At 38.3% G+C, this 15,337-nt stretch overlaps 1 protein-coding gene across 6 annotated transcripts in view; it reads left to right on the top strand.

The window, feature by feature from the left end:
- Positions 1-11,475, top strand: part of LIN9 (lin-9 DREAM MuvB core complex component) — a 41,919-nt gene extending 30,444 nt beyond the window's left edge. For all 6 annotated transcript variants that reach the window (XM_053913185.1, XM_053913188.1, XM_053913187.1 and 3 more), the window contains 5 exons: positions 691-771; positions 4,493-4,618; positions 8,382-8,561; positions 8,716-8,813; positions 10,043-11,475. In XM_053913185.1, coding sequence (XP_053769160.1) covers positions 691-771; positions 4,493-4,618; positions 8,382-8,561; positions 8,716-8,813; positions 10,043-10,148 — 591 coding nt within the window. In that variant the 3' untranslated portion in view covers positions 10,149-11,475. The remainder of the gene's footprint in view (positions 1-690; positions 772-4,492; positions 4,619-8,381; positions 8,562-8,715; positions 8,814-10,042) is intronic.
- The last annotated feature ends 3,862 nt before the right edge of the window (positions 11,476-15,337 follow it).

Below are 15,337 nucleotides of genomic sequence, written 5' to 3'. Positions count from 1 at the left end.
TAGTTTTAATTAGATTTGGGTTTTTTATTCGGTTGGTTTACTTGTTTTTATGTGACTGGTTTTATAGGTGGTTATGTATTCTGATAGGAGACATATTTTCTTTTTTAATATCATGGTAACTGGCACTGTTTATCAGTCCTAGGTCCATCATTATTAGGATTGTAAAATAATGCTATTCTCATTCTATCAACCTTTCTTCACTATTAACTGAAAGAATTCTGTAAAGAAAGATTTCCCCTCATCTATTATTTGGTTACCTAATGGTTTAGTTTGTATACAAAAGGCAGAATAAATGTTTAATTCTTTCTTTGTTTTTCAGTTTATAAAATAATGACTTTAGTCACTAGCATTCTCTAACAGAAGTTAACTTTTTTTTTAAAGTATCAGTATGAACTCATAGGTTTGAACATATTTGTGCTTCAACCCATTGCAGTTATTATTCTTTTTGGTCCACAAATTGTCCCATTTGTTCAGGTGGACTCTTTAGTCCTTTTGACATGTCCTAGTTACAGTGGATTTTACATATTTTCTTGTCAGCCAATCAGATTTATAAAACAAAAGGCCTGTGCTATATTTACATTGAAACACTAAGATCTACTGCTAAAATGTCTTAGTGAAAAGTTGGAGATTTGGTGTCTGCTATACTTAAATGCCTGTATTTGTTCCAAAACATCTCTTCTTTCTCTATAGACCAGATTATCAAAAATTCTCATGATTAAAAAGGAACATATCAAGAAATTAAGGGAAATGAACACAGATGCAGAAAAATTGGTAAGGTTTTTCTTTTTTATTTGTCAAATTTTAAAATGGTTAGAGGCTTCTGTATCTAAAGATTTTTAAATATTTTATGGAAGAACACCCTGAAATAAATGTTATTTTTAAATCCTCGCTTGATATCACTATGTCTTGTCACATTGAACACATGGTGAGCGAATTAGCAGTTCAGTACAGCTCATTAACCCACACCTTGTTATGCACTTGCCTGGATAGTAGAATAGGATTCATTCTATTCTACAAGTTTATTAGGTTCTTTGACAGTTTGCATGAGTATAGAATCCCTAGCGTTCCTCTAACTAAGGAAGTCATGTTAACAGAGGTTGTTAAAAGTGATGCAGAATAAATAAATCAGGAAATACATAAGTTGGCATCTTCAGGTTATTTGGACAGTTTATATCGTACTTTACTAGCCTAATCAGTCCAGAAATATGACAGTTTTATTCATAAGAGAGATTTATCAGAGTTCTTTATTTTTATATAGAAAATACTCACCAAGAAAGTTCTTGAAATTTTTTTTTGGCATTTTGTTTTGTCTTACTTATTTTTTATTGAACTTATTGGGGTGACATTGATTAATAAAATCATGTAGGTTTCGTGTTGAACTGTGTTGAAAGTCGTAACTTGCTCATGGATTTATAGGATGGTGAATAGAGTTCATCTCAAGTACCTCCCCATCTCCAGGAGATTGAAGATGACTGCATGGAAACACGAGAGTGAGGGAGAACTCAGTGGCCAGACGGGGGGCAGAGTGTTACAGCTGATTACCAACATCTGTCACAGTGCGGGAGTAGGGAATTGTAACATTAGTCATCTCCGGGAGGGAATGAATGGTACAGGGGCGGCTAGACAAGTGGACATGTAACTGAATGAGGAGCAATCCTCTTTCAGGGTTGTAGAATTTTTAAAATCTGAATTATCTAATTCAAATCCATCATTTTATGCAATTAGAAACTAAAGACCAAAAATGTCAAGAGATTTTAGTCTAAGATCATACTGTTATGTACACGTACCAAAACAGGCTTCTTGGTCCCTATTTTACTCATTTAGGCTTGATAATGAAATTATCAGATGAATAGGCTATCAAAGATTGAAAAAATTAGCCATAACATAGTGACATTATGTATTTTAAACATTAAAATGTTCTGTTTGCTTCTTTCCTACTGGACTTTGATTCTTATCTATCAGTTCTGTTTCTTTTTATTCTATATTCCTCCTTTATATTTTCTCTGATTAATTGTATCATCTCTTCCATCTTTATGCATTTCACGTTCATATCACTAGCTAGGACTTTGCCCACTGGCCAGGTTTCATGCCTTAAAGTATTGGGCTTGCCTTAGCTCGGTTAGTGTTACCTACTCTTTTTTTTTTTTTTAAGATTTTATTTATTTATTTTTAGAGAGAGGAAAAGGGAAGGAGAAAGATCGATGATGAGAGAGAAACCTCGATTGGTTGCCTCTCACATGCCCCCACACCAGGACCTGGCTTGCAACCTGGGCTTGTGTTCTGCCTGGGAATTGAACCAGTAACTTTCCATGTGCAGGACAATGCCCAGCCCACTGAGCTACACCACTCAGGGCAGTGTTACCTACTTCTAAATAGAGGCCTGTTTTGATGTGTTGGCTTTTTGGCATGTGAGAACTTTGTAGAAATCTAGTTGGTTTAATATTTTTTATTATTTGTTTTGTTTTATTTATGGTTAAAAATAATTTCTGTTATAAAAATTCAAATCTTAGAAAACTATTTAATAAGGAAAACAATTCTTTACAATGCCTCTCCTGTAAACAAATACTATTCAGTTTAGTATATACTATAAATTTAGGATATAGGTTTCTTCCTCTGTATATACTACTATCACATGTGGTTTTGAAAATCATTCTCTAACAAAAATGGAATTATGTCATTATAAACATCTCAGTCTTTTAAAATTTCTGTATTGTACCATCAATTAAATGATCCCTTAGTGGATATTGGGGTTATTTCCATTACTTTACTAAAACAGTGCTGCAGTAAATACTCACATCCATACAGTTTTGTGCATTTGTGTGTGTCCGGCTATAGCACAAATTGTTACACAGTAGAATGGCTGGGTCAAAGTATTTGAACATTTTAAAGATTTAATGAAACTTCTAGTTTAAGATGGTAGGCTGAACACATTTTCATCCTAACCCTTACAATTTCACTTAGAATAAGTACAAAAGGAATAAATAGAATAAATGGAAGCAGATATTTAACAAGGTATGAAAGATTTTTTAAATTTCTCTGACGCATTGGATGAAACAAAAACCAAGGCTAAAGGCTGCGTGTTGGAACCCTGAAGAGGCTCCAGGCACAGAGCTGCACATACGAGGGAGGAGTGCAGAAGTGAGATGCAGTAAAGAAGAAATTGATCCAATGTCTGCCTCTTCATATCCCACTAGATTAGGTGATCTGTATTAACCTTTCCTTCTTTTTTAAAAAATACACTGTCATATATCTTTTTAAAGATTTATTTATTTTTAGAGAGGGGGAAGGAGGGGGAGAAAGAGATGGAGAGAAACATCAATGTGTGGTTGCCTCTTGTGCGCCCCCAAGTGGGGACCTGGCCTGCAACCCAGGCATGTGCCCTGACTGGGAATTGAACCGACAACCCTTTGATTCACAAGCCTGCGCTCAGTCCACTGAGCCACACCAGCCAGTGCTGAATTAAACTTTCTAATCCAAACAGTTTCCTCTGGAATAAAACATAAAAATAGCCTGCTTGAAGACACTGGAGCATTAACCAGGCATTAAATAATTACAGGGTAGGTTCTGGGAAAAGATGTAAACTCAGAAGGGGAAGTCTGGCTTTTTACTCGGGGGCTTCTGCAAGTTTCAAAAAAGATGGCTTAGAAACTGTGTCACATTCTTGAGTGGCTTACAAGGGTAGGGAGGACAAAAATTAGAGTCCAAAGACCCACCAAGGGTTAGGAGAAGCTGGCAAACCTTCCATGTTCTGGGTTGGAACCTGGAGCATGGAAGCTTCAAATTGTCTCATCTCTGAAACTGAATTAAGAGATTATAGAACTCCAGGGCCTTAAGCAGCCCACCAGAAGTAAATATGCCCTCTTTAAGGAATACGACATCATATTAGACCTCTAATTATTTCCACAATATTCAATATACAGTGTCTAACACTCCATTTTAAATCCCAGACACAACAGGAGACACGATAACCCTAACAAAAATCGAAAGAAAGTATAGACAATTGACATATTCCAGATAAAGGAATTTTTAGGCATAGATTTTAGATGCTTAATTTGTTTAAAGATACTAGAAAAAATGGATGAGGACTGGAAACTACAACAATAAAAAGGACCAAATGAATATTCCAAAAATAGCCCTGGCTGGTGTAGCTCAGTGGATTGAGGGCGGGCCTGTGAAGCAAAGGGCCGCTAGTTCAATTCCCAGTCAGTGCACATGCCTGGGTTGTAGGCCAGGTCCCCAGTAGGGGACACATGAGAGGCAACCACATATTGATATTTCTCTCCTTCCCTCCTCTCTCTCTAAGCATAAATAAAAATAAAATCTTAAAATAAATAAGCAATACATAATGTCATGCACGCAAGAAGTATGTCACTGAGTGTTGACAGTTTTAATAACCTTTGGTTGGTACTGGATAAGTCAGACCTCTTATTAGATCATTGAAATGGCACTGCTCAAAAAAATTCTTACCAAAATCTGATTCTTTTCTTCTCAGAAATCATATTCCATGCCCATTGGCATTGAATTTCAGCGGAGGTATGCAACCATTGTTCTAGAGCTTGAACAGTTGAACAAGGACCTAAACAAAGTTTTGCATAAAGTTCAGCAGTTCTGCTATGAGGTAGGTAATTTGCAGGAATTTCCCTTGAGGGGGCTGTGCCCTCTACACTTTTCTTATTTGAAGCGTAATACTGTTACCTTTACGTTTTAGAAAATCCAAACTAAGCCAATGTCTTTATAAAATCTTTTAGCAGAACCATATTTTATATATTTGTATTCCTTACAGCATCAGTGTCATGGAGTGCTTTATATCCAGTGAGCTTATCATTTGTTTGGATTACAACTGGTATAGCACGCCAGAAAAATTTAGAAAAATAATCACTCTTAATTCTGTTACTCCAAAGACTGTATTTTGGTTTACTTATCCTTAGTTTTATATATATACATATATATATGTATGTATATATATGTATGTATGTATGTATGTATGTATGTATATGTATGTCTATATGTATGTATGTGTATGTGTATATGTATATATATTTATATTTGTATTTATATAATATATAAATAACTATATGCTATGTATACAATTTTGTTTCTTCCTCCTTTAAACTTTACATTAGGACTGTGGATTGTTGAACTACAAACACATAGATTATAGGGTTATTTGTGAATTATTATCATGCACGTAAAATTGTATACTTGAATGTGGTTCAACAGTTTCACCTAAAATTTGAAGTAAATGATTGAGATGAGTTTAGAATGTGCCTGCGTTTATTTTTCTTCTTAGAGGTTTCATGTTTTCGGTAAACCACCTTTATTTGTGATATGAGATTCTTAAACAGTTAGCTTTTTAGGACACTAGCCTCATCAATGAGTCCAGTATGTCGGCGACAGGTGATACTGTCAATCCACTGGAACTGAACTGAGGGAAGTGAACTGTGGTGACCCTCAACTAAACTCTGAGTATATTTTACTCATTCCTCTAGCCATCAATTTTTTTCTTTAATTTTCCTAGTAGTTATCACATACTACATAGCAAATGTGTTGTCCCAGCAAATGCATTTCTCCCTCTGGACTAGCAGCTATTATGAGAGGTGCAGACCGAGCGAGTCAGGAAGATACAACAACACTGACGGTACAGCGGAAGTGGGCTCATCCACCTCTTTGTATAATATCATTCATACAAGGTCCCTTGTGACAGGCTCATTATCTAATGAAGTAAAATTATTTACTTTTCACAGTACTCTTGTGGAGGTATGATACTGATTTTAAAATAAGAACATATCAGCGAGGACATTATAACTAAGAAATTCTGCTCCTAAGTATATACCTAACATACATGTGGACAGATATGTACCAAAAGTGTACACTAGTGTACGCAAAAGTGTCCATAGCATCACTGTTCAGTGTAGCCAAGAATTAGAAATCCCTCAAATACCCATCGATGTTAGATTAAATCCATAAACTGTCATAAAATTATACAATAAAATATTATTCAGCAATGAGAATGAATGAATTCAACTATACACAGTCCCATGGATGAACTCACAAATATAACGTCGAACAGATAGAGCCAGACACAAAAGAAGAGATATATAATGGATGATTCCATTTACGTAAAGCTCAAAGCCATCCGAAGCCAGTCTGTGTGCCCGAAGTCAGGACGGCTGTTACCCTCAGAGGATTACATTGGGAGACTTGATTTGTGATAATTCATTAGCCCATACACTTTATGATTTGTGAACTTTTAAGTATTGATGTAAAATTTCATTTGAAATTTTTTTTAGAAAGTGTTAGAGGACAAGGCTACTCATTGCAGCATTACTGGTAATTGCAAAATACTATATGAGACCTAACCGCCCAGACCCAGGGGCTTGGCTAACTAACGTCTGGTGCATCCACACAGCGGAGTACTGTGCTGCTGTCAGAGCCAACCAGGACACGCTCCATTTACTGATGGGGGGTCCTCCCCACATCGGTATTAAATGAAAAAAGTAATGTACAAAAAAGTACATATAGTAAGTTACCTTTCGGGTAAGCCGAAATAAAATATACATGCATCTGCTTCATTTTTCAAAAACAAACACGGGAAGGATAAGCCAGAAACTATTATAATTTGGGAATGGGGTAGGGAGGGGGAAGTGAGAAGGAGTGACATTTCTCTAAGTGTTTGTTTCCCCAACAAATATGGGTAAACTCCGAAACGCAATACAAACCAGTGAGCCTGACTGTATTTCAAAGGGATGGCCTAAACACACCGAAGGGGGCAAGGCGAATCCACGTAATTTTGACGCAGCATTTTGGCTGTATACCCTGTAAACCAAACTTTAAACAAATATCAAACTCTAGTTGGTACAGTTTCTCTCGTAGTGGTAAAGGATTAGCAATTCTGAAACTGTGTTCTAGGATTGAGCAGATGATTAAACAAGTATGTTGAGAATGATGGGAGCCAGGTCTTCCCCTGTCAAAGAAGGGGAGGACTAGAACGAACCCCGTGGTTTGTTAGATTAGATTAGAACAGGGAAGAATCTGTATGGATTCATGGTTCATTTTTATAATATGCGTATAGCTAAGTGTGGATGTGTGCCGAGAGAGCCTCGAGCAACGACACCCCGATGCACTCCCTGAGCACACCTCGCACCCAAAGCCCGGTCTCTAAGCACTGTTCTCCAGAACAAGGAAGCAGGGCTTCTTGCAAAAGAGATGATTCCAGAGCTAGGGCAGAGAAAGTGGAATATGAGCCCCGACCATCTCATTGTGCCAGGAAGTAAAGTGTGCCCCTCAAATAAGGGATATATCAAAAGGAACCAGCTTGACGGGGTCTCCACTGGCCAAATCTGGGACATTTGAGCTTCGGCATAAATAATTATAGGAAGAGATTATAACCCACTGAATAAAATAAGACCCATGAGTCCACTAATAAGTAATTAACCAATTTTTAAGGAGAAGTTCTTATAGTAAAATACCCACTAATGAATGTAGAAGGAACAATAAGAATGAGAAAGACCATTGGTCAACCATTGTAGGAAAAATTGTTAAAGGCAAGAGTCATCAACAGATGCTAAAAGTAGTGGATAAAATTTGATGAGAAACGAAATCTTTACAGAGCCTCAAAACAGCCCTTCACAAGCACTTAGTAATTACTAATCCTTTACTGTGGGGAATCTGGCAGACACTTAACACCCTTAACCGAGCGGGCAAAGATGACATCACAGTAATGGGACAGGTCAGTACCCTGTCCCTCGAAGCAGCCATCTCCACTGCGTGTGCCTGCCCGGACCACATAACCTCAATGAGTCGTGGGAACAGGCAAACCCACACTGAGGGGACTGTACAAAATAAGTGGCTGGTGCTTTTCAAAAATATCAAGGTCGTGAAAGACTGGCAGGGTTGCAGAGTAAAGGAATCTAAAGAGACAGGACAACCAAGTGTACTCAAGGGGAAACATCGCCACATGGAGGACAGTGAGTGCAATTTGATGACAGTCTGTTAGAAAATGGTATTCCGTCAGTGTTGAATTTCCTGAGTGGGATAATTGCACCACTCCTATGTGAGAGAATATCCTTGTACTTAGGAAATGCAAATGAGTATTTAGGGATAAAAGAGTATAAGGGAAAAGAATTAGATACACACAGAGAGATCAAATGTTGAGTCAGATGGAATAAGCCATAAATAGTTAGTGAATCTGGGTAAAAAGTTATCTAGAATTCTCTTTTCTCTAGAAAACTATTATAGGAGTAAAAAGCTTCTAAGGTAAGAGTGCCCCTCCTTTTTGTTATAAATGCTAGTTTTGTAAAAATCCAGGTCTGAAAACAGGCACAACACACAAATGATACGGCCTTATAATGTACATCTTATGTTTCCATCGTCGTACGCAGCTTGCTCCAGACCAGGGGCTCCAGCCCGCAGATCAGCCCACAGATATGAGGCGACGGTGCGAGGAAGAAGCACAGGAAATTGTCCGGCACGCCAACTCCTCCACGGGACAGCCCTGTGTCGAAAATGAGAATCTGACAAACTTAATCTCCAGGCTTACAGCAATTTTATTACAAATTAAGGTATGTTTCGGAGGAAATACTTCCTTAATTTTAACACCTAAACAAACTTTGCTAATTTGTTGCTAAAATAATTATAACATAGATTATGTCAGGTATTTTCTTGTCTGTGTTGAATTGTAATTCAATTAAATTTTGAAATATTTTTTTCCTCTAGTGTCTAGCAGAAGGAGGAGACCTGAATTCCTTTGAATTCAAATCACTCACGGATTCACTGAATGATATCAAGAGCACAATAGATGCCTCTAATATCAGGTAATTCATTGGATGCACCCTAACAATTTTCATGTTAAATTCATAGTGATTTCCAGTACAGGTTTTAAGGATTATGCATATTTGTGAAGTGTTGGGTTGGCCAAAAAGTTCATTTAGTTTTTTTCCATAAAAAAATAAAAGACATGTTTTTCATTTTCACCAATAACCTTACGGATTTGGATATTTTGAGTATGTCGACTATCTGAATTAATGTCTTGATTTGATTGCTATCAACTGTAACTAGTCTTCCCGACTGTGGCGCGTCATCCAGCAAGAAACCTCCAGCACCAAACTTCGCAAACCGCTTTTGACACGTTCGCTCAGTCACAGCGCCTTCCCCATACAATGCACAAATCTTTTTTTTCTTTTCAGTTGCATTTTTACCTTTATTGAAGTAATAAAGCATAATATACAGAAAACGTTGTGTATATTTTCCATTTTCAGTATTAAAATGACTATACAGCCCTGGCTCGTGTGGCTCAGTGAATGGAGCACCGGCCTGTGAACCAAAGGGTCGCTGGTTCAATTCCCAGTCAGGGCACATGCCTGGGTTTCAGGCCAGGTCCCCATTTGGGGACGTGAGAGGCAACCACACATTGATGTTTTTCTCCCTTTTTCCCTCCCTTCCCCTCTAAAAAGAATAAATAAATCTTTTTTTTTAAATGACTATACAAAAAAATCACTAACTTTGATTTTTTTTTTTAAATGCCTGCTGATATGACACCTGTCATAATGCAATCTAACAAAATTGTTTGGAATGAAGTTAAAGACAACGACTAAGCACGACTAGAGCCATCTTACAGAAAAAAACAAACTTTTTGGCCAACCCAACATTTATATAATTTGTATCCTTTAAATAAATTGTAAAAGAGCTTTTCAGTTATATTCAGTCTGATAGAATAGAAACTTCACATGGGGTTTTTAATGTAAAGGAATTAGAAGACATATAACACTTAGGTTTTGGATTAGCATGGAGGTTCAGCTTAGAAAGAGAGATTCCCCAATCAAAGAGTCCGTCCCCTTGCCAGCACTCTTCGGCTCCTTCTCCTTTGGAGCATACTTTCGCGATGACTTCTGACGTAGAGTTAGGGCTCATGTGAAGGGGAGATTTATTTCTTCCCTGGGATCCTTCTTAGCTGTCTCCCAACTGACATTAAGCTCTTCCTTTTTAAAAATTTGTTTTTAATTTTGTGAAATAAAGCAGTTAACCATGTTTCTTCTTTCTTTAGTTGCTTTCAGAATAATGTAGAAATCCATGTTGCACATATTCAGAGTGGCCTGAGCCAGATGGGAAACTTACATGCCTTTGCAGCAAATAACACCAACAGAGACTGAGGAGAAGACTGAGTTGTCCCAACCGCACAGACATTGTGTGCGAGAAGTTCCTTTCCTTTCTGTAGGCTTCCAACACCCAATAACCCAGCTGCTGGAAGACAAGGGAAATTTCAGCCTCCAAATAAGGCATTTTACTATGCTCTACTGCTTCTTAAACCAGCATTGCTGACCATCATTATATTTATTTTTCTCTCATTATTCAGCTGCAGTAGCATTGCTTGTATTATGTATGTTTATCAGTCAGTAGCTTTTAAACTGAAAATGTCCGAACATAATTTCATGGAAGAATACATTGACCCTTTTCTTTAATGTGCATGAATTCAACCCTACACACACAGACAACTGTATCGGAGAACACAAAGAAACACGGGCTTTTCGTGCACACGCATGGCAGTGTGGAAATTCCATGTAGAACATGAAACCTCCAGTTCATTTACTGACCACCGTCTCAGTCTTCGGAAGAACGTCTCGAGGTCGGGGAAGCCCCAGCCTGAAGGAAGGCACTGGCGTGTAGACGGGGAATACGGACTGTGCAAGTATATGGGGTATATGCTTGCAATGTGGCGTGGTTCTGTAGATCATTTTATAATAATAAATATTTTAATTTATCATAATTTATAAAAGAAACTTGTTTGTTGAAAGAAAATGAAGGAGCAGGAAAAAAACGTAACTTGCAAAATGCTAAATTTCAGCAAGTGAGTTTGGCATGTCTTTTCCTGTCAATTCAGGGCAAAAGCGCTATTGTTATGAGATTTATTGAAAAAGAAAAGACTGATAACACACTATTTTCGTATTTTTTGTTTATTTGCACAAATTTTGAACCAGATTGCTGGTTAAAATCCAACAGTATACCGTTTATAAAGTAGAGAGATTTTATAAGGAAAACATACAATAACCAGTGCTGTGAATACAGAGAAAGGTTTGTATTTGGTTGTGGTTTTGTTTTCTTGTTTTGTTTTTTAAGGAAAACCCTGCCTAAAATGTTAATCTTGTAAAAAGTGTGTATTTGGAATTCTCTTTGTTTTAATATAGAATATTATAAAGTCAAAATATAATAAATTGTTTGCAGATTTGGAGTTTAAGATATAGCTGTAGAAGTGGCTTTAATTCTTTTAGATGTCTCATAAAATGAGGCTTTTTATATGTTAATGTATAATAAAACTGAAACAAGATTATTTTCCATTTGAAATTTTTGTATAGTTTAAAAAGGCTTCCAAATTCTGTGCCACTGCAGAACTTAGTGCAGAGTTTATATTTAGCTCAACTGTTATGTTAATTAAGAAGAGCATAAATCTTTTATTCTTAATATTTGTAATGCTAAATAAATTGATCTATGAAAATTCATATTGTCTACTTTTTTTTTAATTAATATAAGCTGATAAGTATTCCTTCTACTTAGGAAGTTTTAATAAATTGTAGTTTCTACTAAATTTTATTTTTAGGGGAAACAGTACAGATTAATTACCAACTCATTCTGAACGACAGTGCCGTCCGGTATTACCTTAAGGAGGATTTTTCTTCCACCCTGAGTAAGTCACTGTGGAAAACACTAAGCAAGCAAGCACTGGTCTCACTGGAGACCTAGTGAAAGGCCAGTTCCAGCACGTCCTGCCCAGCATTGGGTGAGTGTATTTTGCAGTGTTTTACACTTTACGTTTCTTAAGGCTTACTTGTCACACTTAAATCATACTCATTTTGCACATATCCGAGTGCTGTCGATGACTTCCAGTGCCATCACGTATTGACGGCAGGAACTGTGCCTAGGAACATGTTTGCATTTTATTTCTGTTTGGGGAAGACGATTCGGCACAATCCAAAGTGGTCCTTTTGGGTTGTCTGCACGTGAAGTGGAGTGAGACTGCCACTGCCTGACAGCTTTTTGCAGCTCTAGAGAAAGCCGGCCAAGCCAGATTGAGCGAACAAGCAAGCACATCATGGGTTAGGTCGGTTTGGTTCCAAATTGCTTGTAACTAGTTCAGATATCAGATTCGCTTGCTACCATGGAGAATCTGCCAAAAGATTTGCCTGTCACACATTGTCCCTTGAATTCCTGCACCGTTCTCCAGCTTCATCATCACTGCGACTCCACCCAGCTACGGGCACCGCTCGCCCAGCACACTGCAGCCGTCTCCTGCTTTATCAGCTCCCAGGGTTCACTCGGTCCCCCTCACACAGCAGCTGTCACTGAGTGACACTTTAAAACACAGAATCACTCTTGTTTCCCCATCTAAGTTCTTAGGGCTCTCGGGACAAATCCAGAACTTGTACTCTGGAGTTCAAGTTCTGGACTCACAGAGCCAGGCATGGCCTGGCCTCCCCTACCAATTTCTCCATCCTGCTCCTCACTCCCCTGGGCCTGTGCACGTGCAGGGCCCCGGGTTACCTCTCTCCCTCACCTTGGTAACTCAGCGGCAGCCTACTTACCTTCAGCATCACTTCCTCAGAAGCTTCCCTTGGCTACAACACGTCACCTCCAGGCCCTCGTACCGTTCCTTCCAGCACGTGTCACATTTGCGATTTTATGTTTCTTTTGTGTCCCGGCTGCCTTCTTTGCCCAATGAGGGGAAGAACCATTTCTGGTTTTCTCATCATTTTATTCCCAGGCCCTGGTAAAACATCTGTTCATAGGCACCGAATATTTGTGGGATGAATGAACAAACGAGGGTCTCAAATGAGCTCTAACATTAGTGGCACTGGAATAAAAGTATGTTCTCTCATGGTGATTGCTTTGAAAGACAAGACAATAATCAGTTGGATGTAGAAATTATGATGAGGGGGTTGCCTTTAAAGCTATGATGTCATCACTAGTCCAGATTTAATAAGGCCAGGCCAGTATAGGAGGCATTACATGGTGGTGGGTAAGTGATGGAGTGAGTTACTCTTAGGTTTGAGTCCCGGCTGTCATCTTATCAGCCATGTGGTTGTGAACCACTACTTCACCTCAGTTTTCTGATCTTTAAATAACAGCCCCTACCTTATTTGGCAGCTGTGAGGACTAAACAGAGAATGCGTGTAACACACTTAGCAGTTAGGGTCTCTTAGGAGTTTGAAAGAAGTGCAGACTACTGTTCTTAGCAGATCCATGTAACAAAATTTTAAAAAGTGTTCCCTGGGGAAAACAGCAGTATAAACGCAATACTACTATTAATAAGCTAATTGCAAGATTTGCTTTTAAATGTGATCCTTAGTGGACTCTCAGTTTAAAGTGTTCTGTCATGTAGGTGAATGTACCTCCTTTGGCCATGTCACAAGTCTAAATGCAAAGGAAGGCCTGTGAGCCCTGCCTACCCCCACAGTCCACCCTGAGCATGATGTTTGGTACACGGCCAACACTTGAAATAGTTGCTAATGTTTATCATCTCATTTGTGGATTCCAGCAGTTTTCAGGGTTCCAAAGTCAAGTCCACTGCTAAAGCCTGAACTGTGTCCTTGTTGCTTTTTTTTTTTTTTTTTTAATTTTTATTGTTATTCAATTACAGTTGTATGCCTTTTCTCCCCATCCCTCCACCCCACCCCAGTCCTTGTTGCTTTTAACAGTGGATTTGCTACTCTGGGAAGTGCAAGCCATTTGAATACCACCTCTGTGAACATTGGGGCAATTGGCGTATATAACCTCTAGGACATTCCACGGGACTCAGACCTTCCTAGTAACCGCCGAACTCGAGTCCTGGCCCTAGCCACAGCTTTTCCTTAGCCTTCTCCAAAGCGCAGTTTACAAAGAAACCTCTCTGCTGGCTACCTCACATACAGTTTCCTTTGGCCTTCAGGAGTTTGAAAACCCTCAAAATAGCAAAACAATAATTTATCTCAGGCTAATTTAGAAACAGTAATTTACATGTATTCTTAATGTGTAAATTGGGATAGAGAGATCTGAAACCAAAAGACTCATGAGACTAAATTTGGACCAAACCAAAGATATGTTTGTAACCAAGTTAAATTTCTCTACACAGTGGCCTATGGTATAAGAGACGTTTTTCTTTTGGAAATTTTTTCAGGGCCCCATAATGTATTACACTGAACAACTCCGGAGCAAAACACTGTCTAAAGGACAGAAGTTATTTAAATAGAATCACAATGAGACATTTGTGGGAAACATTTAATAATTCAGTAAAGTTGCATAGGGGTACAGTAACAAGTGCCAAGGATAATTAACATTGGAGTGACTGAGTAACGGGTACAAAACGAGAATTAGTGAAAGTTTCAGACTTCAGAGACAAGGGGGTCTCCGGTGTTTTGAAGGAGGTATTTGTTTCATTCCAGAAACTGAAAGGAGTGTCTTTGAGACGGAAGCATAACTTGTGGAGGGGTCGCCTTAAGAAGGTCCGCGTACCTGCTCTGTGGGTCGTAGCTGTCATTTACCTGAGGGGTTCCCGGAGGTTTTTATAATTTAGTAGCAGTTGGAGACTACTACAGATTTCCAAGGACAGTAATTTTTGTTTCACTTTTACACATGTGGTTTTATTATCTTTTGGATATGTGACTTAAAGAAGTCCATGAACTTTTCTTTTTACAGTTAGTATTTTAATTTGGTCTTGAGGGTGTTTGAGTCTTTATTATCCCTTTTGCATTGATTTGCTTTTTTCTAACCAACTTTTAGCTTTACTTTCTAAAAAACTATGTCGAGTTTTTAAAATCAGCCTTTTCACACTTTTTGTCCTAACAATTTTAAAAACCACATCCGAAACTCTGTATTTTAATTCAGTAGCCCAAAAATTTACTCCTAATTTGCAATTTACCTATCTGACCGAATGGAGTAATTTCTTGGAAACTGAGAACCTAGATGCAGGGAGCTCTTGAAATAATCTGGACACAGAATCATTGAAGCTACAGCCGAGTGTAAAGGTGATAGACTGAATTAAAAAGTAGCAAATCTTGGTGATAGGCTGACAATTGATGGAGACGGATTAACTGCAGGGGTGTCCAACCTGCGGCTCAGGATGGCTGCGGATGCAGCCCGACACAAAATCGTAAACTTACTTAAAACATGAGATTTTTTTGTGACTACACGTCACAATGTATTTAATGTGCGGCCCAAGACAACTCTTCCAGTGTGGAGCAGGGACGCCCAAAGGTTGAACACCCCCGGGTTACAGTTTAAGGTAATAAACCTTCAGGAGGCATGAGAAGACGGCAGCTGTCGCGTCCAAGGGGAAACCAAGTCAAGCTGAGGCATTCTTGTTAAGAAGATA

Source organism: Desmodus rotundus, chromosome 10 (genome assembly GCF_022682495.2).
Source record: "Desmodus rotundus isolate HL8 chromosome 10, HLdesRot8A.1, whole genome shotgun sequence".
Taxonomy (NCBI): Eukaryota; Metazoa; Chordata; class Mammalia; order Chiroptera; family Phyllostomidae; genus Desmodus; species Desmodus rotundus.
The sequence above is the reverse complement of the archived record's forward strand: the minus strand, read 5'-3'. Positions and strand labels throughout refer to the sequence as shown.